This window comes from Notolepis coatsorum, assembly GCF_963971535.1.
Source record: "Notolepis coatsorum genome assembly, chromosome: 12".
Lineage (NCBI taxonomy): Eukaryota > Metazoa > Chordata > Actinopteri > Aulopiformes > Paralepididae > Notolepis > Notolepis coatsorum.
In genome coordinates, this window is record NC_140176.1 from 105,897,611 (window position 1) to 105,922,083 (window position 24,473).

Consider the following 24,473-nt stretch of genomic DNA (forward strand, 5'->3'; position numbering starts at 1 on the left):
CCCATCGACTACCCGCTAACTCTGCCAATTGAGTTAGTATGACGGCCGGCCCAAGCCGGAGGCAACGCCGACAGCCAGAGTCGAACCCGGTGTCTCTTGCGTTGGTGACAGGCGCAATGTCCGCTGCGCCACCCAGCCGCTTTTTTACACATTTGTAATACAATTGTCATGGTGCTATTTCATTCAAAATGTTCTATTTTTTTAATACAATTCTCACATTTATAGTAGGTATAATGTGTATATATACAGTATATCGTGGATAATGGTATAGTATGCATGGATCCATGATGGTATACTTTCATATTGGTATACTGTACCTCTGAGCTCTAACTTCCCTCTGTTGCAGAGTTTAAAACCTTGATCTCTGACCTTTGTCAATCAAGTTGTACATGTTTTAATTGATTGTTATCCTTACTTGTCTTATTGTTATGATTTTATATGCTTTGTGATTTGATATGCCTTTTTTGCTGTATGTTTTGCATATCTCTGTACATGTACACTCGACGTAACTGCAAGCCATTCTGAAGAAGGTGGTTTCACACCGAAACGTCATGATTACAGGCTGCCAATAAATTTGGAAAAACTTGGAGTGCGTGCCTGGACATTGTTTCCCTATTTTTATGTATGATATCAGAGGTTCCAGCACCCAGTGTCAAGTCTAGTGAGGTGAGCGCGCTCTACTACTTTTTTCACTCGACGTAACTGTAAATAAGGAAAACCTCAGTTGCCTTTCGAGTTTAAAAAAAAAGGTTTGAAATTAAATGAAACTGGGGGAACACAGGAAGTCCTTCTCCGTTATTTATATATAGGCTACTGTTTACCGAAAGCCTTTTTAACGCAGGGCTGGAAAACAAAGGAGACCAGCATTCCAGTGGACGGACCCCCTCTATCATGTCAAGGCCCTGAGGACACATAACACGGAAGGACAGGACAGTGACAGCTGGCGGCTGGGTAGCGTAGTGGTCTAAGCACTCGCCTACCACCGCAGAGACTCTGGGTTCTAATCCAGCTGTTAGTGGTACCTCCGGCTTAGTCAGTCGTCCCTACGAACACAATTGGCAGTGTTCGTGGGTTGGAAGCCAGTGGGGGTATGTTATGAGTCCTGGTCGTTGCAAACAGCGACTCCTACTGGTCGGTCGGGGCGCCTGTTCAGCAGGGAGAGGATCTGGGGGAAATAACGCGAACCTCTGCACGCGTTACGTTCCCCCAGTGAAACTCACTCACTCCTCGCTGTCAGGTGAAAAGAAGCGGCTGGCGATTCCACATGTATCGGAGGAGGCATGTGGTAGTCTACACCCTCCCCAGACCGACAGTAGGGCAGCATGTGGTAGTCTACACCCTCCCCAGACCGACAGTAGGGCAGCATGTGGTAGTCTACACCCTCCCCAGACAGACAGTAGGCAGCATGTGGTAGTCTACACACCCTCCCCAGACTGACAGTAGGGCAGCATGTGGTAGTCTACACCCTCCCCAGACCGACAGTAGGGCAGCATGTGGTAGTCTACACACCCTCCCCAGACCGACAGTAGGGCAGCATGTGGTAGTCTACACCCTCCCCAGACTGACAGTAGGGCAGCATGTGGGAGTCTACACCCTCCCCAGACCGACAGTAGGGCAGCATGTGGTAGTCTACACACCCTCCCCAGACAGACAGTAGGCAGCATGTGGTAGTCTACACCCTCCCCGGACCGACAGTAGGGCAGCATGAGGTAGTCTACACCCTCCCCAGACCGACAGTAGGGCAGCATGTGGGGGTCTACACCCTCCCCAGACCGACAGTAGGGCAGCATGTGGTAGTCTACACCCTCCCCAGACCGACAGTAGGGCAGCATGTGGTAGTCTACACACCCTCCCCAGACCGACAGTAGGGCAGCATGTGGTAGTCTACACCCTCCCCAGACCGACAGTAAGGCAGCATGTGGTAGTCTACACCCTCCCCAGACTACAGTAGGGCAGCATGTGGTAGTCTACACACCCTCCCCAGACCGACAGTAGAGCAGCATGTGGTAGTCTACACCCTCCCCAGACTGACAGTAGGGCAGCATGTGGTAGTCTACACCCTCCCCAGACTGACAGTAGGGCAGCATGTGGTAGTCTACACCCTCCCCAGACTGACAGTAGGGCAGCATGTGGTAGTCTACACACCCTCCCCAGACCGACAGTAGGGCAGCATGTGGTAGTCTACACCCTCCCCAGACTACAGTAGGGCAGCATGTGGTAGTCTACACACCCTCCCCAGACCGACAGTAGGGCAGCATGTGGTAGTCTACACCCTCCCCAGACTACAGTAGGGCAGCATGTGGTAGTCTACACCCTCCCCAGACCGACAGTAGGGCAGCATGTGGTAGTCTACACCCTCCCCAGACTGACAGTAGGGCAGCATGTGGTAGTCTACACACCCTCCCCAGACCGACAGTAGGGCAGCATGTGGTAGTCTACACCCTCCCCAGACCGACAGTAGGGCAGCATGTGGTAGTCTACACCCTCCCCAGACCGACAGTAGAGCAGCATGTGGTAGTCTACACCCTCCCCAGACTGACAGTAGGGCAGCATGTGGTAGTCTACACCCTCCCCAGACTGACAGTAGGGCAGCATGTGGTAGTCTACACACCCTCCCCAGACCGACAGTAGGGCAGCATGTGGTAGTCTACACCCTCCCCAGACTACAGTAGGGCAGCATGTGGTAGTCTACACACCCTCCCCAGACCGACAGTAGGGCAGCATGTGGTAGTCTACACCCTCCCCAGACTACAGTAGGGCAGCATGTGGTAGTCTACACCCTCCCCAGACCGACAGTAGGGCAGCATGTGGTAGTCTACACCCTCCCCAGACTACAGTAGGGCAGCATGTGGTAGTCTACACACCCTCCCCAGACCGACAGTAGAGCAGCATGTGGTAGTCTACACCCTCCCCAGACCGACAGTAGAGCAGCATGTGGTAGTCTACACCCTCCCCAGACCGACAGTAGGGCAGCATGTGGTAGTCTACACCCTCCCCAGACCGACAGTAGAGCAGCATGTGGTAGTCTACACACCCTCCCCAGACCGACAGTAGGGCAGCATGTGGTAGTCTACACCCTCCCCAGACCGACAGTAGGGCAGCATGTGGTAGTCTACACCCTCCCCAGACCGACAGTAGGGCAGCATGTGGTAGTCTACACCCTCCCCAGACTGACAGTAGGGCAGCATGTGGTAGTCTACACCCTCCCCAGACCGACAGTAGAGCAGCATGTGGTAGTCTACACCCTCCCCAGACCGACAGTAGGGCAGCATGTGGTAGTCTACACCCCCCCCCCCCCATCACCCCCAGACCGACAGTAATGGGCACAATGACCAGGAAGGGATTTGGCATAATGACTAAATTGGGGGATGGGAGAAAAAGATAGAAAGGCAACAAAGAAAAAAACTGAAAAAAACAAACAAACAGATGAATGGTGACCAATGAATGGCTGCGTTTGCTTCAGGTTCTAACGTTTACAACGACAACCAGAACCCAGATGTCCTTCGTAGCCTAAATAAGATTCAGGAAACAGGAGCTATAAGCTCGAGGACCTTCTTCCGTCGCTATAAGCTCGAGGAGCACCCACGGCACAAACGTGTCCAAACGTGAACTCGCCTCGACGACGACCCCCCCCCTGGGGCCGTTTGACCTTTGCCCTTGTATCTACTTACGCAGCTAATGGGAAGGCAGAAGCCTACGCTGTAGAGCACAGTGGAGGTCACGGTGCTGGCATGGAAAGGGTAGTTGATGCTGTCGTCGTTACAGAAAAAGCCGCGCTGGTACGGGCGGATCTTACCCAGGTTAAAGGCCCCGAGAGGGAGACCGCCTGTGGAGGGAGGGAGAAATCAGGAGGGGGGTCAAGGGTCAGGGGTCAAAAACAATATGGCACAGACGGGACACAATCGGCTGGACCGAGCAAAAGGGCTGGGGTGACCGCTTCGATCTCAGTCTTCTGTCTTCTTCTGTTTTCAGGTATAGCTACGATAAGTGAATGACTGTCACGACATCACCGAGTGGTGATGATAAGCCATAACGTTGTGACAGTAACCATGATACCGCAAATAGGGAGGTGTAGTCTAACGTCACTTTGGTTCGCCCGCGAGGTCCACCCGTATAGGGATTTATCATTGGGAAAATGGATTATCGGCTATTGTAACAATTCTGCCTCATGAACATTGGCAAGCTTTCCATTTTTGCACAAAATGAGTTCCCTTCTATCACGAACATTATTGTTTAAGCATTTTTGGTTGAAATAAAATTTTATTTAAGATTAATTGCGAATATTTTCATGTTGAGCTATAGATTGTGGATGAATACGCACAGAAAGGTACACCATGTAAATGTTCATGCTTTATTTGTTTTAAACAAGACGATTTTAGAAATGGGCAATGGGGAAATACGTTGCGTTTTCAAGATGGTGGACCGGCCGGAAACAGCAATGACGTAACCACTACTACACCTCCCTATAGAATGACAAATTAGAATTTTTCCTTTTTTTTTTTTTTTTTTTACTTCATTTAGTGTCATTTCACGCCTTTGAGATTCCCGATGCGACAGAAAGGAGCGGGACCACAGCCCTTCTCTCAGTCAGACTCACGGAGAGCTTCCCTCAGACCAGCCACACATCATTGCAGTGTGACAACAAAGCATAGGAAACAGAAGAAACAAACAATGCAACACCAACATGATTAACCAGACGACACTGTGAACTCTTCTGGCAGGCTGGTCGCATCGACAGCACCTAAAAGGAGAGACCTCTTGGACATAAAGCGCTCCCTGTGGGAAAAACACCATAAAGACAGACGGCACAGCGCACTAATTGGTCCAAAGTCTGAACATAACGCCACTGACTAGTCCAGCCTTTTGTTATCCTAAGGCAATGCATGCTGGGAGAAGGGACAGAGTCGTTAATTCATCTTCTGGTGCGGCCCGGAGGCTCCCACTTCACAAACAACACAGAACTGTACACACACATTAATGTACACATATGCAACTATGTGCACTCGGATGCACACACCCATACTATCTAAGTCCAAGCTGCATGTTCTATTCTGTCTGGTATTTCTATACAGCCTGTATACACTGGGATTGGGGTTAATTAATGTTTATTAAATAATTATTAGTAACCTATACATAATACAAAAGACTATGTGCCGTTTGAAATCGAATTGAGCTGAATTCAATGAATTTGAAGTTTTTTATTAATTGCATTTTACACAGTTTTGGTTGAATAAAATTTGCAGATAGTTAAGAAATGACCAGATGACGCTCAGTTTTTACAGTGTAGTGTGTCACTACTATATTAAGGTGAGTATGTAATTTCTACAGAGCCGGGTGTGTCTGTCTACGTGGTCAGCTGTGCCGTCCTGCTTAAGGCTGATGGACTGGGACAGCTGAGAGATCGGCGAGTGGGTCTGTCGAGGCCAAAGGCGCTTTCAGACGAGAGAGAAATGATATCACACTATACTTTCACACCTGCTCCCCAGCCCCCCGCTGTGTACAACAACACATCACAGAAGACACAGCAACCAACCCTCCCCCTCCCTAAGAAAACTAAAAAGTTATTCAGAACTGTTCTGTAAAGCGGAGAGAACTATTTTATTGCACTATTGCACTATTTTACTCTGTCTATTGTCTATTCTATTTGACTAACTATTTCATTGCACTGCATTATTGCATTATCTTTACTCTGTCTGTCTATTCTATTTTACTCTTTTGTCAAACACCATGATAATATTAATTAGAACTTTGTAGTGAAACTCAACGTACGTTAGAACGGGGAGAAAGGCGGAGTATATTGAGAAAGACCCTGACGGCTCTGAACATCTAAATGTCTACATTATGTGTATCGGTGATAATCAAACCGTAAACAAAGAGGCCTATTAAGACGTTAGATCCTAATGTGAAAAACGATGTGATTTAATGTTCCGTGTCTTACCTTGACGTTGTCTAGTATTTAGCTTCTATCTATTTGATGCTCGTTTTATACTTATTTTCATGTCTGCACTTTATGCATTGCTCTTGATCTGCCCGTTTTGTGCACATTTTATGTCTTATTATTATTGTCCCTTTTTTTTGTACTGCTGTGAAGCACTTTGCGCTGCAATTCTTGTATGAAAGGTGCTATACAAATAAAGTTATTAGTATTACTAAAGTGATAATGGTGTGATTTTATCAAACAGCCTCACACACCCTCCTGCGATTTGCATATCTGCGGTTAGGCCACATTGTGATTTCCATATGCTTTCCATTGAGGTGTTGGGCTCCAGTCTTTATCACACGGAGAGACAAACCTTCCGTACACATGCTGCTGTGTCGACACGAGGTTCTGACCATAGATATATATATATCTAGATGGTGCAAGGCCCAGTCTCCAGCGTAGTTCACCGGCGGCCATCTTGTCACAGGCAGCACGCCCGCCCACTCATAACATGAATATCTATGGTGCATGTACTATTGAAATAACCATAGCTTGCAAAATTTTCAACCGATTTACAAACGGTTTGGTTTGTTATAAACGTTATTAACGTGGCTATGATGCTTGGACATGTTGAAATAATTTTCATATGAGAGTCCATTATAAGTATGCAGTATGATAACTACATCTCTGACGTTTATAACAAACTAAACCGTTTGAAAATCGGTTGAACATTTTGCAAGCTGTGGTTATTTCAATAGTACATTATGCACCATAGACATTCATGTTATTATGAGTGGGCGTGCTGCCTGTGGCAAGATGGCCGCCATGTGGCAACGTTGGTCTCCATTGGCCAGCAGCGCGGGTGAGTCATCTAGCCTTTATATGTCTATGGCTGTGTCGACACGAGGTTCTGACGCTCTCTGGTCAAGCGTTCCAGGCCGAGCAGCTCTAACGAGAACCACATGGAATCCACGACGCAAACCACAACAAGTACAATCATCTTTCCCAACTCAGCATGTGGCTCAGGAAATATTCATCTCCACCACACGTGGTTTTGTGCTAACTTCCATACTTTTCAGCACATTGGTTATTATTACTGTAACATGCAGTGTGTGTGTGTGTGTGTGTGTGTGTGTGTGTGTGTGTGTGTGTGTGTGTGTGTGTGTGTGTGTGTGTGTGTGTGTGTGTGTGTGTGTGTGTGTGTGTGTGTGTGTGTGTGAGTCACAGCTTCAATAGAGGAAGCCCCAGCTGTCTAGGAGCAGACAGTCTGTCTGACACAGACACACCTGGTCATACAGTAATTCATTATATCATTGTAATAATACACCTTGTATAGCACCTTTCATACAGGGGATTGCAGTTCAAACAAGTGCTTTACATCAGTAAGAAATAAGACATAAAAATCAAACATAATGATCCCTAATGATGTAAACCTAAACTAAACAGCCACCTTAGAATCAGATCAGAATCAAACCATATATAAAATGTTCACCGTTCATCAGACTAATTATTGATCAAATCAATAGGGTTCTGTGGAATAACTGTATCCCCTGCCATCTCAATTGTAATTACCCCCTCCCTGACAGACAGTCCCCCAATACCAAAGTTCTGCCTACCCCCCCCCCCCCCCCCCCACACACACACAGTGTGGCTACCTACAGTACTGTATAATGTACATGTTTATAGCTACAGTACTGTATAATGTACATGTTTATAGCTACAGTGTGGCTACAGTACTGTATAATGTACATGTTTATAGCTACAGTGTGGCTACAGTACTGTATAATGTACATGTTTATAGCTACAGTGTGGCTACAGTACTGTATAATGTACATGTTTATAGCTACAGTGTGGCTACAGTACTGTATAATGTACATGTTTATAGCTACAGTGTGGCTACAGTACTGTATAATGTACGTGTTTATAGCTACAGTGTGGCTACAGTACTGTATAATGTACATGTTTATAGCTACAGTGTGGCTACAGTACTGTATAATGTACATGTTTATAGAGACACAGTGTGGCTACAGTGCTGTATAATGTACATGTTTATAGCTACACAGTGTGGCTACAGTACTGTATAATGTACATGTTTATAGAGACACAGTGTAGCTACAGTACTGTATAATGTACATGTTTATAGCTACACAGTGTGGCTACAGTACTGTATAATGTACATGTTTATAGCTACACAGTGTAGCTACAGTACTGTATAATGTACATGTTTATAGCTACAGTGTAGCTACAGTACTGTATAATGTACATGTTTATAGCTACAGTACTGTATAATGTACATGTTTATAGAGACACAGTGTAGCTACAGTACTGTATAATGTACATGTTTATAGCTACAGTGTAGCTACAGTACTGTATAATGTACATGTTTATAGCTACAGTACTGTATAATGTACATGTTTATAGCTACACAGTGTAGCTACAGTACTGTATAATGTACATGTTTATAGAGACACAGTGTAGCTACAGTACTGTATAATGTACATGTTTATAGCTACAGTGTAGCTACAGTACTGTATAATGTACATGTTTATAGCTACAGTACTGTATAATGTACATGTTTATAGCTACAGTACTGTATAATGTACATGTTTATAGCTACACAGTGTGGCTACAGTACTGTATAATGTACATGTTTATAGCTACACAGTGTGGCTACAGTACTGTATAATGTACATGTTTATAGCTACACAGTGTGGCTACAGTACTGTATAATGTACATGTTTATAGCTACAGTGTAGCTACAGTACTGTATAATGTACATGTTTATAGCTACAGTGTAGCTACAGTACTGTATAATGTACATGTTTATAGCTACAGTACTGTATAATGTACATGTGTATAGAGACACAGTGTAGCTACAGTACTGTATAATGTACATGTTTATAGAGACACAGTGTGGCTACAGTACTGTATAATGTACATGTTTATAGCTACAGTACTGTATAATGTACATGTTTATAGCTACAGTACTGTATAATGTACATGTTTATAGCTACAGTACTGTATAATGTACATGTTTATAGCTACAGTACTGTATAATGTACATGTTTATAGCTACACAGTGTGGCTACAGTACTGTATAATGTACATGTTTATAGCTACAGTACTGTATAATGTACATGTTTATAGCTACACAGTGTGGCTACAGTACTGTATAATGTACATGTTTATAGCTACACAGTGTGGCTACAGTACTGTATAATGTACATGTTTATAGCTACACAGTGTGGCTACAGTACTGTATAATGTACATGTTTATATAGAGACACAGTGTGGCTACAGTACTGTATAATGTACATGTTTATAGCTACAGTGTGGCTACAGTACTGTATAATGTACATGTTTATAGCTACAGTGTGGCTACAGTACTGTATAATGTACATGTTTATAGCTACAGTGTGGCTACAGTACTGTATAATGTACATGTTTATAGCTACAGTGTGGCTACAGTACTGTATAATGTACATGTTTATAGCTACAGTGTGGCTACAGTACTGTATAATGTACATGTTTATAGCTACACAGTGTGGCTACAGTACTGTATAATGTACATGTTTATAGCTACACAGTGTGGCTACAGCACTGTATAATGTACGTGTTTATAGCTACACAGTGTGGACAGCCTAATTAAGAACAACTTGCCAAGCAGCACATACTGTACACAGCAGTTGTTCACCACTCCCTGGCTGTCAGGTCTGCTGCCCTGTGGGCTAATGACTCTCATTAACGACATTAACAACAACCACAAACATTGACATATATACATACATACCCAAGACCACACAGACTATGTCCAGCAGGATGAACGGGATTCCTCTCGCCTCGAACATGGTGTCTAGAGATATTCCTGGTGGTGTTATAGTTATAGACGGTGCGTGTTGTTGTTGCCTATAATAATAATAATAATAATAATAATAATATATTATTATAATAACAAGGACGCGCTCCTCCTCAGCAGCGCGTCACAATCGCGGTTGTTGTTGTTGTTGTATTATCCGTGAATAAGTAAAAAAAAAAATAACAACAACAAACCGCACGAAAAGAAGGCAACAAAACAGACACACAATCCCGGTGTGTATCCCCTAATGAAAAACCATGATCTGCGGGAGTCGGGACAAACAACCGGAGCTGTTCTCGCTGCGATCAGACAGACAGACAGACAGACTGAGGAGGAGGAGGAGGAGGAGGAGGAGGAGGAGGAGGAGGAGGAGGAGGAGGATTAGGAGGGAGGCTACTATCGTGTCATCACGATGAAGAAGGCGTCAGATAATAAAGGCCTCCCTTTTTAGAGAGACAGCTGACTATGCCACCATCTCTAATTTCTCTATAGCAGGCGACAGCTTGACAGACAGACAGACTCGAACCCCCGACACGACGGCCACTGTTCTTCTGCAGCAGCAGCAGGTACCGACCGAGAACACACACTTGCGCGCACCGCATTCCTGATGGCAGCGAGCAGAGAGAGAGAGAGAGAGAGAGAGAGAGAGAGAGAGAGAGAGAGAGAGAGAGAGAGAGAGAGAGAGCGAGAGTCCTCCGGGCCTATCAGCGCATAGACTACTGTCCTCGCTCCTCCTCCTCCTCTTCCTCCTCCTCCTCCTCCTCCTCCTCCTCCTCCTCCTCCTCCTCCTCCTCCTCTACACACACACACACACACACACACACACACAACACGACTTGATTGATTGAACACTTTATGAATGGGTACAACAATACAGTACGGCTCAATACACACAATTGTTAAGGGGTTGCAGACCAGAGAAAGACTTTCGTCTTGTTTACATCAGGGTCCCCCATTTTCAATTCATCATTAGAGAATATCTAGACAGCGCCTCTATAATAGACGGCCCTGCACAGTGGCGCATCGACCGGAACAGGAAGCTGAGACGCTATTTGTAAATACACCTGCAGTCGTCCGAGACTTGTTTGTATATTGTCATCGTCCCATATTAAACTGGATGGAACAAATGGAATATCGTTCTTATTATACAAACAAGTCTCGGATCATCAGGGCGCAGGCGGACACATGCAAGTACCAGATTAAATGCACAGGGTGCGCCAGGAGGCAACGACTTCACGGAAGAGATCCTACGTGACATGATTGCCTGTGGCATTGCAGATTCGGAAATACAGCTCGACCTGCTCGGTGAGAAGAACCAGAACGTGCCACAGAAGGACATGATCGAGTATATCGAGGCTAAGGAGTCTGGAAAGCGCTCGGCATCGCGCCTGCTCGACCCTCAGAGCGCGGACACGGTCAGCAGTTCGTACAGGCGGGTGAGACAACAGGACACCCGCGCCAGAGGAGGAGCCAGGCTAGAGAAACCAAAGGCCAAGTCCGAAGGGGTATGCATCCACTGCGGCGAGGTGGGCCACGGCAAAACACCCCAGTGGCACGTCAGACGTGCTGAGTGCCATATGGTAAAAAGTGTCGGAAGTGTGGCCGCCAGAATCACCTTGAGAGGGCCTGAAGTGTGGCCGCCAGAATCACCTTGAGAGGGCCTGAAGTGTGGCCGCCAGAATCACCTCGAGAGGGCCTGCCTGGGTGGCTGATCGACTAGGCCCCCACCCGGAGACACTGACTGGACGTGTGACGAGCAGACAGCAGCCTTCGTTGAGCTATGCACAGTCAGCGCAGATGGCAAGTTACGCACACTTCCCCTCGCTCACCACCTGTACGACGACATGTGCGACAAGTGGATGAAGCGTGCGTCCAGCCCGCAGCCATACGTCAACCTCACGCTCACCACCGAGCATGAGGATTACAAGGCTCTGGGTTTTGACCTCCTAAAACGCACCCGTGCAGTATCCCTGCCTGCCATGGCCGATACGGGATGCCAAAGCTGCCTGATCTGCGTTAAAGTCGCTCAGCGAATGGGCCTAAGCACAGAGGACCTCATCCCCGTATCCATGACCATGAAGGCTGCGAACAATAAGGGAATTCGGATCCTCTGAGCTGTGGTAGACAGATTCGCCGGCAACAGTGGTGACGCTCGAAGGTTAGAGACGCGCCAAATCGCGTATGTGACGGACACCTCAGACCGCATATTTCTCTCACGCGCAGCCTGCGTGGACCTGGGAATGATCTCCGCCCAGATCCCAACACTCGGGGAGGTGAATCTGGCGACATCAGAAGTATGTGACTGCCTGCGGCGTGTGGAGCCGCCGACCAGGCCGACCACACTCCCCATGTCGGCGATCGAGGCTAACAGGAAGGCGTTACGGAGACACTTGTTAGAACTGTACGCCCAGAGCACATTTAACACATGCCCCCACCAGACACTACCGAAAATGACCGGCCCACCACTCCGCCTCATGCTTAATGAGGATGCGACACCGGTTGCCTGTCACACCCCCATCCCCGTGGCCCTACACTGGCAAGAGGAGGTAAAGGCAGGCCTCGACCAGGACGTCCGCCTCTGCGTGTGGGAGGAAGTACCTATCGGTACACCGGTGACCTGGTGTCATCGCATGGTGATCTGCGCGAAGAAGACAGGCAAACCGCGACGCACTGTCGACTTCCAGGCCCTGAACAGGTATGCACTCCGCGAGACCCACCACACCCAATCTCCATTCCACCAAGCGAGATATGTGCCTAAGGGGAAACTCAAGACCGTGTTCGATGCCTGGAACGGTTACCACAGCGTCCCATTACACAAGGACGATCGCCACAAGACGACGTTCATAACCCCATGGGGGCACTACCGGTACCTGTCGGCCCTGCAGGGGTACATGGCATTGGGGGACGGTTACTCACGACGGTACGACGAGGTTGTCGCGGACATAGGCAACAAAACTAAGTGCATAGACGACACGCTACTATGGTCAGATACGATTGAGGAGAGCTACTTCCAGGCGGTCCAATGGCTGGACATATGCGGCCGGAATGGAATAGTCCTCAACCCGGAGAAGTTCATCTTTAGCGCACCCACGGTGGACTTCGCAGGCTTTACAATCACCATGACTGACGTGTGACCGTGCAGTCGCTACCTGGAGGCCATACACGACTTCCCACAACCACGTAATGTCACAGACATCAGGTCGTGGTTCGGGCTGGTCAACCAGGTGGCCTACGCCTTCAGCATGGCCGAGCGTATGCAGCCATTCCGGAAGCTCCTGAAGAGTGGAGAACGCTTCGAGTGGTCCACGGAGTTGGACGAGATATTCCGTGAGTCAAAGGATGTGATCATCCAAGAAATTGAGCGTGGTGTCCGCATCTTTGACAAAACCAAGCCAACATGTATCGCCACGGACTGGTCAAAGGAGGGCATTGGATTCTGGTTATTCCAGAAACACTGCCGATGCCAGTCAGACCCTTCTGCTGCACCGATGGGTGGAAGATAACCCTGGTTGGCAGCAGATTCACGCATGCGGCGGAGTCCAGATACGCGCCCATAGAGGGCGAGGCTCTTGCGGTCGCGGACGCATTGGACAAGGCACGCTACTTTGTGTTGGGATGCGAGGACTTGATTGTAGCGGTAGACCATAAGCCGCTGCTGAGACTCCTTGCAGACAGGGCGCTCGATGACATACCGAACCTCCGCTTACGGAACCTCAAGGAGAAGACCTTGCGTTATTGTTTCCGCATCGTGCATGTCGTCCCGGGCATGAGGAACAAGGCGGCGGACGCCATGTCACGTAGGCCGGTTGGCACCACACGGCCATCACTTATGGACCTTCCGGATGACAACGCCGTAGTGGCCCACCTCCCACCCAGTACGCACACTGATGTACTGTCCTTCCTACGCCAGACCGAGCCAGGGAATGACGACGACACTGAGGAGGATGACCTGGCGTGGTGCGCTGCGGGCCTCGAATCATTGCGGTCAGTGACATGGGATCGTGTCAGGGAGGCCACCAGCAGCGACGGTGAGATGCGCACCCTGGAGGAAATGGCGACGGACGGCATCCCAGACTAAAAATTCGAGATGCCGAAGACAATCCGTGACTTCCACCAGTACCGTGAGAACATCACATCAACTGACGGGGTGGTCCTGTACAAAGACAGAGTAATTATACCACTCTCACTCCGCAGAGAAGTGCTGAGCGCCCTACACGCTGCCCACCAGGGCGTATCGATGATGACCGCCCGCACAGAATCCTCTGTGTTCTGGCCAGGCATGTCGGCTGAGGATGGCACCTTCACAGCCTGGAGCGCCGCCAACCCCGTCTATCCCAGCTGTTTACCCCTTTCAGGCGGTGTGTTCAGACTTCTTCATGCACAGGGGCGTGCACTACCTCGTGACAGTGGACCGGTACTCAAACTGGCCGATCATCTCGAAGGCGACGGGGGGCGCCGCCGGCCTCATAAATCGCCTACGTCGGGCCTTTGTGACGTACGGGACGCCAGAAGAGCTCACATCGGACGGGGGCCCAGAGTTCACTTCCCCTGAGACCAGGTAATTTCTATACAGATGGGGCGTACACCACCGCCTCTCGTCTGTGGCCTTCCCCCACAGCAACTGCCGCGCTGAGATTGGGGTGAAGACAATGAAACGCCTTATCACCGACAACACCGGCCCAAAGGGGGAGCTTGACACAGATGCTGTGCAGAGAGCGATCTTGCAATATCGTAACACACCTGACCCTGACACAAAAATATCTCCGGCAATGTGTGTCTTCGGCCGCCCGATACATGACTTCATCCCGGTTGTACCTGGAATGTACAGACCACACGAGACCTGGCGTGAGACACTGACGGCAAGGGAGGATGCCGATACGACGATCCACCAGGGCAACCAGAGTGCCTGCCTGGCACAGGGACTATTCCATGGGCTAGTCACATAATGGACACATGATTTATAGTCACATGACCTGGGTGTGGGTTATACAGGCATTTATTCACGTTTTTGTGTGTTTGTTTATAAAAAAAAAATCTCAGCCTTTACACAGTATGTTAAAGACTCTGGGGGAGATAGAGAATATCTAGACAGCGCCTCTATAACAGACGGTCCTGCACAGTAGCGCAGCGACCGGAACAGGAAGTTGAGACGCTACTTGTAAATACACCTGCAATCGTCCGAGACTTGTTTGTATATTGTCATCGTCCCATATTAAACCGGATGAAACAAATGGAATATCGTTCTTATTTAATCATAACATATATGACATACATATAGACAGTACTGCTACATGATCATCTAGAAAAATAGAAAACATAAATAATAAAATAAATAGAAACATAGTTTATTTCACTGTGGCCACAGAAGAAAAGTGATCCGTTTACCATCAGAGACAACATGTTCACACACACTTTCTGACCAGAAAGTGACAAAGAGCTCTGGTCAGAACGTACATTATACACAATTGAGAGACGCAACACTAGACACTCAGATATGACAGAATAAGTCAACAAAGTGGTCCCCAGCTAGGGGAATCAAATAACAAGACCTTGTTATGGCTTGGCTAGGAAGAGAAAATATAACCTTGGAGTCCCTTCAAGAGACACACACATAGCCTAGTTGTCTGAGCGTATTGAACCAGTCAAGCTGTACAAAGATAGAATATGTATGATATCTCACACAGCTCTATAATGACATGATAATATTCCCACGACACTATAAACATTTGAGGGGGAAGAAACTGTACATTGGGGAGGTTGGGTGGGTGGGGGGGGGGGGACTGTACATTGGGTTTAGACATTTACAGGTGCCAGTTTCTAATTGCAGCCTCCCGTAGGTGCTCTTTGAGTGGTTTTGAAAGTGATTCACATTCCTTTAAAGCTGTGGGTAGGGCATTCCACATTGATGTGGCATAATTGCGAAACGTGTTTAGTCCCTTGTTTGAGCCGAATCTGGGTTTAACATGATTTGTGGAGCTCCCTCTGGTGTTGTGGTCGTGGAATTCACTGACCTTTGGGAAGTATTTTGACATGTACATGGGTACCTTAGTCGTGTAGTGTATCTTGTAGACCAGGCCCATTGCAAGTCGCTGTACTCTGTCGTCTACTCTAAGCCATCCTAGGTTGTCAAAGTGGGCAGGGGTGAGGTGGGTTCTAGGAGTAAGGTCAAGCAGTAATCTGACCAGTTTGTTTTGTGATGTTTGTAATCTTGTTTTTAGCGCCTTTGAGGTGCTTTGGTACCATGAGGTACAAGCATAGTCGTAGTACCCTTGAATGAGTGCTCCTGCCAGAGTCTTCAGGTTATTCTTGTTTACCAGAGAGGAGATCCGGTACAGGAATCTAGTTTGTTAGTTGACTTTTTTGATTACATTGATTACATTATGAATTGAAAATGGGGGACCCTGATGTAAACAAGACGAAATGTATGCAAATGACATGTCGTCAGCTTGTGACTGCAACTTGTTCCTGTTCGCGGACGACTCAGCCCTGCTGGTCTCTGACAAGAACAAGTTACAGGTTGAAAAAACCCTCAGCTCGGAACTCGGCAGAATCTGCACCTGGCTCGCTGACAACAAACTATCATTACACATGGGCAAAACAGAGTCCATTCTCTTCGGTTCAAATAACAAACTCAGCAAGACCGACGGCTTCTCAGTTACAGTGGGTGACAATATTGTCACAAGGAAAGATTAAATGACATACCTAGGTTGAGTAGGTTCCATCCTAGAGGCTAATCTTTCCTGTGACAAAATGGCATCCAATGTAATAAAAAAAGTCAACCAACGAACTTGATTCTTGTACCGGATCTCCTCTCTGGTAAACAAGAATACCATGAAGACTCTGGCAGGAGCACTCATTCAAGGGTACTACGACTATGCTTGCACCTCATGGTACCAAAGCACCTCAAAGGCGCTAAAAACAAGATTACAAACATCACAAAACAAACTGTTCAGACTACTGCTTGACCTTACTCCTATCCCACCTCACCCTGCCCACTTTGACAACCTAGGATGGCTTAGAGTAGAGTCAGAGTACAGCAACTTGCAATGGGCCTGGTCTACAAGATACACTACACGACCAAGGTACCCATGTAATGATGTACATGTCAAAATACTTCCCAAAGGTCAGTGAATACCATGACCACAACACCAGAGGGAGCTCCACAAATCATGTTAAACCCAGATTCGGCTCAAACAAGGGACTAAACACGTTTCGCAATTATGCCACATCAATGTGGAACGCCCTACCCACAGCTGTAAATGAATGTGAATCACTACCCACTTTTAAAACCACTCTCAAGGAGCACCTACGGGAGGCTGCAATTCGAAACTGGCCCCTGTAAATGTCCTAACTCAACCCCCTCCAATGTAAAAGTCCTAACCCAATAATACACGAGACCCTCTTCTTGGGACCAAGTAAGGTTTCGTCGATAATCCAATGTACAGTTACCCCTCCCCCCACCCCGTCTACCCACCCACCCCCACTCCACCCAACCACCTCCTATGTACAGTCCCAACCCCCCACACCACCCCACCTACCCAACCCCCCCCACCCCACCTCATCCAATGTACAGTTTCTTTGTCAAATGTATATACTCTCTTTTTTAAACTCTTTTTGTATCACAAACAGTACTGTATTTGTAAATCTGGTATGTCATAAATGTTTAGATGTAGCAGTACTGTCTATCTGTATGTCATGTATGTCATATATGTTATGATGAATTGAAAATGGGGGACCCTGATGTAAACAAGACGAAAGTCTTTCTCTGGTCTGCATCCCCTTAACAATTGTGTCATACTCTGCCCTTCGAGCCTGGGTCAATCCGTCCCGACCAGACGGGCCACAAGATCCCTCCGCTTGGGAAGGACTGCCCGTTAGCTCCCCCTAGCGGAGTCAATGGTGTACTCCCTCTGTTATTCCCTATGCTAATCAGTCTCCATATTCTTACTCTCTTATTTTCCCCAATGTTTATGTCTTTGTTCAATGTGTGTATTGCATTCCTGTGTGTGTTGTCCACTCTGTTCCCCGGTCTGGTTTAATGTTGTATTTGTATGTATCATTGTTATTCAGTCCTGTCTTGTTTTATATCGGTGTCACTGTTAATGTCAGCTTGTGTGTTTGTTCCAGGTGTTTCTTGTTAGTGATTAGTCTTCCTATATATTCTGTGCTGTCCTGTTACTCCCCTGTCGGTTCGTAAACGTTACTTGTGAATGTTGTTGTTATCATTATTATTATTATCATCATAGCATTGTGGTTGTGGTTCCACGCAGCACCTTTCCGTGCTCTCCACGTTTGTACCCTTTGTATATGATCATTATCTGCCAGCTTAGGCTGTGGTACGTTTATTGTTTTGTAGTTGAACTGTTGAAGTTAAGTAAAGCTCTTCCCAACTACACCCCGTTGTGTCCTGCCTCTCTCTCTCGTTCCTGTTATTGCGCCTGGGTCCACACCACCAACAACGAGATTCTTACAAATTGTGTATATTGAGCTGTACTGTATTGTACCCATTCTGCAATCTGTTAATAAAATGTTCAATCAATCAATCAATCAATCAAAAGTCTTTCTCTGGTCTGCATCCTCTTAACAATTGTGTGTATTGAGCTGTACTGTATTGTACCCATTTAACAATCCGTTAATAAAGTTTTCAATCAATCAATCAATCCTCGTCCTACGTCAGGCCATGCAAACAAGAGCCTCGCAGACTAGAGTCACTATATCTGGGCCCGCCGTCAATTATTCATTGAGGAAAATGTCGTGTTGTGATTCCGTAGAGCAATGAACGCCAGCGGGCACAGCACACGTGTAGCTTTAAACGTGACAGCCTGACGACAGCAAAAGACGGTATGATGTGGTTTCAAGTGGGGAAAAAATAACATTTTAACATTTCAAGCTTGTGCCTCGGTGCAGAGAGGCTATGGGGAAATTAATTAAAAGGTTGTGTTAACCGGAAAAATAAACAAAATGTTATGCTTATAGGTTCAATATATTACCTCTTAAATTTACTTTACAATAAGGCACATGTTTATACAATGTATTCAATCAAAAAATAATCAAACATCAAAATAAGGTTTAGGGAACAATATATACCCTCTTATTCTTGACAGATACTGTAGCAAAGATATCAAACAGCAGGCTATTTGAGGCACAGGCAGCAAAGCAACAGTAGCGTCTTGTTGCACTGCTGCCATCTATAGCTGAACTGAAGCCTACACACACACACACACACACACACACACACACACACACACACACACACACACACACACACACACACACACACACACACACACACACACACACACACACGCACACACACACACACACACACACACACACACACACACACACACACACACACACACACACACACACACACACACACACCCACCCACCCACCAGTGGCGTTAGCCCTGGGCTTCCGATTATTATCATCCAGGCGGGAAAAGACACTTTGGATAGTAGGGACTGCGTCTCTGCCTGTCCTGGCCAGGAAACACTTTGCAACTGTGATCTCCTCTGGCAGTAGTTGTGTTGTGAAGGGCCAGATTAAAGCTGAGAATCTACATTTATTGTTTTATATACATTGTATATTATTTATATATACACGGTATATCCCTTTAAGCCTGCGTTCGAATCATAGTAATATTCGCTTTCCTTATTGGATAACGCCATCGGCGCCAGACCGCAAGCCCCCAAAGTCAGGTTTTGTAACCCCTCAGTTACAAGTTGGATATTGTAATGTGTGGCGAGGGGTTGCAGCAATTCCACTGAGAGAAACTGGTCTGAGGCTGGATAACATGCCTGTATGCCTCTCATAAGTTGTTCTCCAACTCATGAGAACCTGCTCTCAAGCTCCTGCAGCATTCTGTCGAGGACTGGATAGAACAGTCTCTGTCTCAGCTGATCTCCTGAGCTGAGGTCTGAGCTTGTGCCACAAGATGACTCAACTACATACTCGTCCATCCTTTTCTGCTTCCTCCTTTGGCTGGTAGTATGTTCCTCAATCCCAAGGCCATTACATATGGCCTTTGTCCTGTCATACATGTCCACTGCCATCTCTGAGGTGTGATAACCTTTGAGTGTGTCCTGCACTGTGCTTTTAAATAGTACAGATAGGTATTGAAGATGTGCACTTTAACGCAGCAGCACCTGGAGCCATCCATACCCATGTCCAGTGTCCACTGACAAAGACATGCTCATGATACTGTGATAAACTATAATAAGCTTTAATCGAACCCTGGTTCATTTCCTCGGATAGTCCGGTTGGTTTGGGGTGGTGTGAAAGCTCATTCACTCTTGCAAGTGAACCCTGCTGCGGTTCATTTGAGATGTGAATGCAAAGCGGACCAAAGGCAGGAAAAGACCAAAAGAAATCGTTTTTTTTTGTTTTTCTTTGTTTTGTTTTTTTATTGTTTTTTAAACATAACATACAATTAGAAATACAAGCATTAATTAACAGTACACATCCAATGAAATCACCATTTAAAAAAATGTAGCATACGAGATATACACCTAATACTTGCTATCTAATACCTAATATCTAAAGTATTGTATAATACTTTAATCATATCAATGAATCCTTTTCCTAACCCCATCCTTTCTAATACTGCCCATAGATAGGACCATTCCAACCTATCAAAAGCTTTCATCGCATCCAGGGACAGCATCGCCTTAGGTGTGGTGTCATCCTTGCTGGCATCTAGTACATGTAGTAACCGTCTTATATTATCCGTGATCAAGCGGCCTCTTATGAAGCCAGTCTGATCAGGATGAACTAAAGACGTCATATGTTTTTGAAGTCTGATGGCTAATACCTTGGAGTACAGCTTGATATCGGTTCCGAGGAGGCTTAAGGGTCTATAACTACCGCAATCGGTGGGGTCTTTGTCTTTTTTAAGGAGGACTGTTATGAGTGCAATATTGTCGTTCTTATGGAAGTTCCCCTCCTTGATTGAATATAAAATCATATTAAGTAATAGGGGTCCAATTACGTCCCAACATGAGAGGTACATTTCTGGTGGGATACCGTCTCTTCCAGGGGCCCTGCCACTTTGCATTTCAGATATGGCCTCCCTAAGTTCATCTAGTGTGATGGGTGTTTCTAACTGTTTAGCGTCATCCTCTGATAGTTTAGGGAGGTTCATTTGATTAAGATATGTGTACATTTTTTTTTGATCGAAGGTCGTTTCTGATTTATACAAGTTGGAGTAGAACTCTTTGAATGTCTCGTTGATTTTTTTAGGGTCTGTAACAAGTCCTTGTTGTGCTTTAATGGTAGTTATATCTGCAAATTTTGCGTTGACTCTTAACCGCATAGCTAGTAGGTGACTTGGTTTAGAACCATGAAAGTAGTGCTGTTGTCTTGTGCTACGTATTTGTACTTCAGATTGTTGTTAATAAATGGCATTAATCTCTTTTTTTAACACATTAATTTGAGTTTCCAGTCGAACCGAGTAGTTGTATTGTAAAGAGGAAAATAACGTAGAGTAAAGCGTTTCCAGCTCTGCCAGTTTTGAGCAACGATTCTTGTGTATTTTGGAGGAAAAGTACCCGGTAAAATCCTTGATCAATCCCTTTACCGACATCCATAATATTCTGGGGTCCTGTACCGATTTAGCATTCTCCAGTAGGAATACAGAAAGAGCTTCTTTGAGTTGTGTAATGAATTCCTTGTTATTCAGCAATATCGAGTTAAATCGCCATCTTGGGGCTCGGGATGACAGTATACCAAATGATCCTTTTAGGAGTAAATAACAGTGATCTGATAGTGCATTGGGTACCATTTCCACGTCATAGTTATCAAATAGTCTCGGGGATGCAAAAACATAATCTATTCTGGAAAGTGTGTTATGTCTTGCAGATCGACAAGAGTACTTCCGGGTCGTGGGGTTGAGTGATCGCCATAGATCATTTACACCTGTATTCTTCGACCAATCCTTTAACGCATTAGATTACTTTTTCTGTTCGTTGGAAAAGGTGGGATAAGATTTATCCATCCCAGGATCCCAAATGGCATTAAAAAATTTGGGGCATATACCGCTACCAACGCTATTTTCCTATTCCTGTATACAATTTTAGCTATGGTTATCCGACCATCTGCATCAGACCATACTCCCTTCAATTCAATATTCAGCTTCCGTTTCACGACTATAGCAACTCCACGGGTTCTCGTTCCAAAGGAAGAGTACTAATGTTATGGTATATGTTGTCCGCTAACGTAGCTTTGTCTTCCACTAAAATGTGCGTTTCGCTTAGAAGAGCCACGTCAACCTGTTTGTTTTTCATCAGTGTGAGCACGCTTTTGCGTTTATGTTGATTATTTATTCCCCCAGTATTCCAGATCATTATATTCAAACTAGCCATAATCTATACATGTTGTTGTGTAGTTGTTGGCAGGCCACGTGAGCGGATCGGCGCGGGCGAGAAATCCGCTCTTCGCTCTTTAAAGCTTGGTCCGCTCCACTAATCGCTCATGTTGACCCCGCCCCCAAGTCGCTCTCCGCTCGCTCACCGCTCACCTTGAATCGAGCGCTCCCCGCGCCACATCGCTCGGCAGAATTTTTTTTTTTGGAGCATGGTGTAAATTAGCTCAAACTACAACAGTCTACACCCCCTGGGCCCCTTAACAATTGTTTGTATTCGGGCGGCTAGGTGGTGTAGTGGGCAAGGCACTCGCCACCAATGTGGAGACGCTGGGTTCGCATGTTCGAATCCAGCTCTCCACATTGTTTTCAGTTTGGCTGGTCGTCCGTACTAATACAATTGGCAGTATTAGAGGGTGGGAAACTGATGGGTGGGGATCAGGCTTTGTGGACAGCGACTCCTACAGGTCGGTTGGTGCGCCTGCGCAGTAGAATCAGGAAGTGTCTGGGGCAGCGTGAGCCTCCCACGCATTACTCCTCGCCACTGAGAGATCGAGCTGCGCAGGTGAAAAGATGCGACTGCTGTTACCTCAAGTACCGGAGGGGACTTGTGCTATGTATGACTTAGTCCACATTGCAGCCGGCTTGTGGGAGGCAAGAAACAGCGTTCGTGACAGGGGAGGGTTGAAATTGGGATGGGAGAAAATATAGAAACTGGGAGAAAAAGTGGATACAAAAAAAAACAATTGTTTGTATTGAGCCGCATTGTAATTGTACCCATTCTGCAATGTTAAATAACGTTGTTTATCCATTCACTAGCTCTATTAAGCGATGATAGCTAGCCTAGCCACAATGCTATGGTCGCTGCCATTAACGTTAGCATGTAAGCTAACGACAACAACAATGGCGTCGATACTTTTTTTAACAGGATGTGAGTGACAAAGCCTGAACAGGATATCACAGGTTCACCTTTCTCATTGGTTGAAAATGGCCTTCATGTTTGTACATCGCCATCTGTTGCTTTGGCATTGTACTACATGTATATTACATCAGTGTTAAACCACTGTGAGCGGCCTGGAGTGGATTGGAGCGGAGGAGAACTCTCGCTCCGGACGTCGCGCCGACTCATTTTAAAACCCACTCCTCGCTCACGTCAAAACCGCCCGCTCCGCGCCGCTCACGCGCCGCGCCGCTCACATGGCCTGGTTGTTGGTAATGCTTCTGGAGTGCGAATCCACAATGGATATACATCCAACTATTGAGGTCCCATTGAGAGCCGAGCTTAAAAACATACATATATACAAATAAACCCCTAAATCCCCCTCCCTCAGAGAGTCGTACAGGACTGTGTTCCATAGACACAACCTTCGCGTAAAACTCCCTCCCTTAAACCACCGGATTGCCCAAAGTGAGCCTTTTAACCTTAACTTTCCTATGCTAATTGCCATAGGATCTAAAACTTTCATTCTAATTTAATAGAATGTCACTCGTGGTCTAGCGCCTTCCCATTAATGTAATAAAAATAATGTGAAAAATGAAAAATATACCTCCATTGGCATATTTATTTGAACCTTCTACTAACATGTATATGTTGGAACCTTCAGAAAAAAGAGAAAAAGAAAAGAGAGAAAAAAACAAAAAGAAATAGATTTTTAGAACTAAATTATATAAATCCCTAAAGCAATGGAGCAATTGCTTAAAATATTTAAATAACTTTGTCAGGCTTATACCTTTAGATGAGGATGAGGTTTTTAAATCCTTGTATGCAGTTCGTCCCCCGACAAGTGTGGGCATTAAACCGTTGTGAGGGTTTATTGAACTTCAATATCTGGTTCATGTGCATATACATACCGGATGTTATTGTTCACTGGCCTTCTTTGTAGGAGTACAGTGTATTCTAGAAAGTTAGCCATCGATCTTGATTTGTATACACTGATGTTATGTTCCAGAATAATCTACCTGTCCAAGAGTTATGTCATTCCAGTGTTTTCCAGTATATTCCAGTATGACCCTGAACTATCGAAAGAAGAATCCAGAATGTTCCAGAGTGTTCCAAAATGTCAACATTAGATTATTGCCTGCACAAAAACCAGAAATCTATAAATATAGTGCCTTTCGTTTCGTATTAAACTCTTTGTACCTCAATGTTGCCAACAGGCTTATTTGCTGCCGCTTTTGTAGTTGAGCCATGGCAAAGTCATCCCAAGAAAAATAATAATAAAAAAAAATAAAAATAAGAAAAAGAGATGAATAAGCTTGTCATCTGAGACGGGCCTATGGTGCGTCCGGCCCCTCGGGGCCGGTATCATGTTGTGTTTGCTTCATGTAGTCTTCG

General features: G+C 46.1%; 1 protein-coding gene across 2 annotated transcripts in view; it reads right to left on the bottom strand.

Annotated features, from left to right (window-relative positions):
• Positions 1-10,286, bottom strand: part of plpp1a (phospholipid phosphatase 1a) — a 65,636-nt gene extending 55,350 nt beyond the window's left edge. The window contains exons 1-2 of one of the 2 annotated variants that reach the window (XM_084326550.1): positions 9,711-10,281; positions 3,672-3,826 (exon numbers count right to left, since the gene is read on the bottom strand). In XM_084326550.1, coding sequence (XP_084182676.1) covers positions 3,672-3,826; positions 9,711-9,768 — 213 coding nt within the window. In that variant the 5' untranslated portion in view covers positions 9,769-10,281. Of the gene's footprint in view, positions 1-3,671; positions 3,827-9,710 lie in introns of both variants that reach the window. The other variant, XM_084326551.1, reaches the window with a different exon arrangement.
• Positions 10,287-24,473: the final 14,187 nt, after the last annotated feature.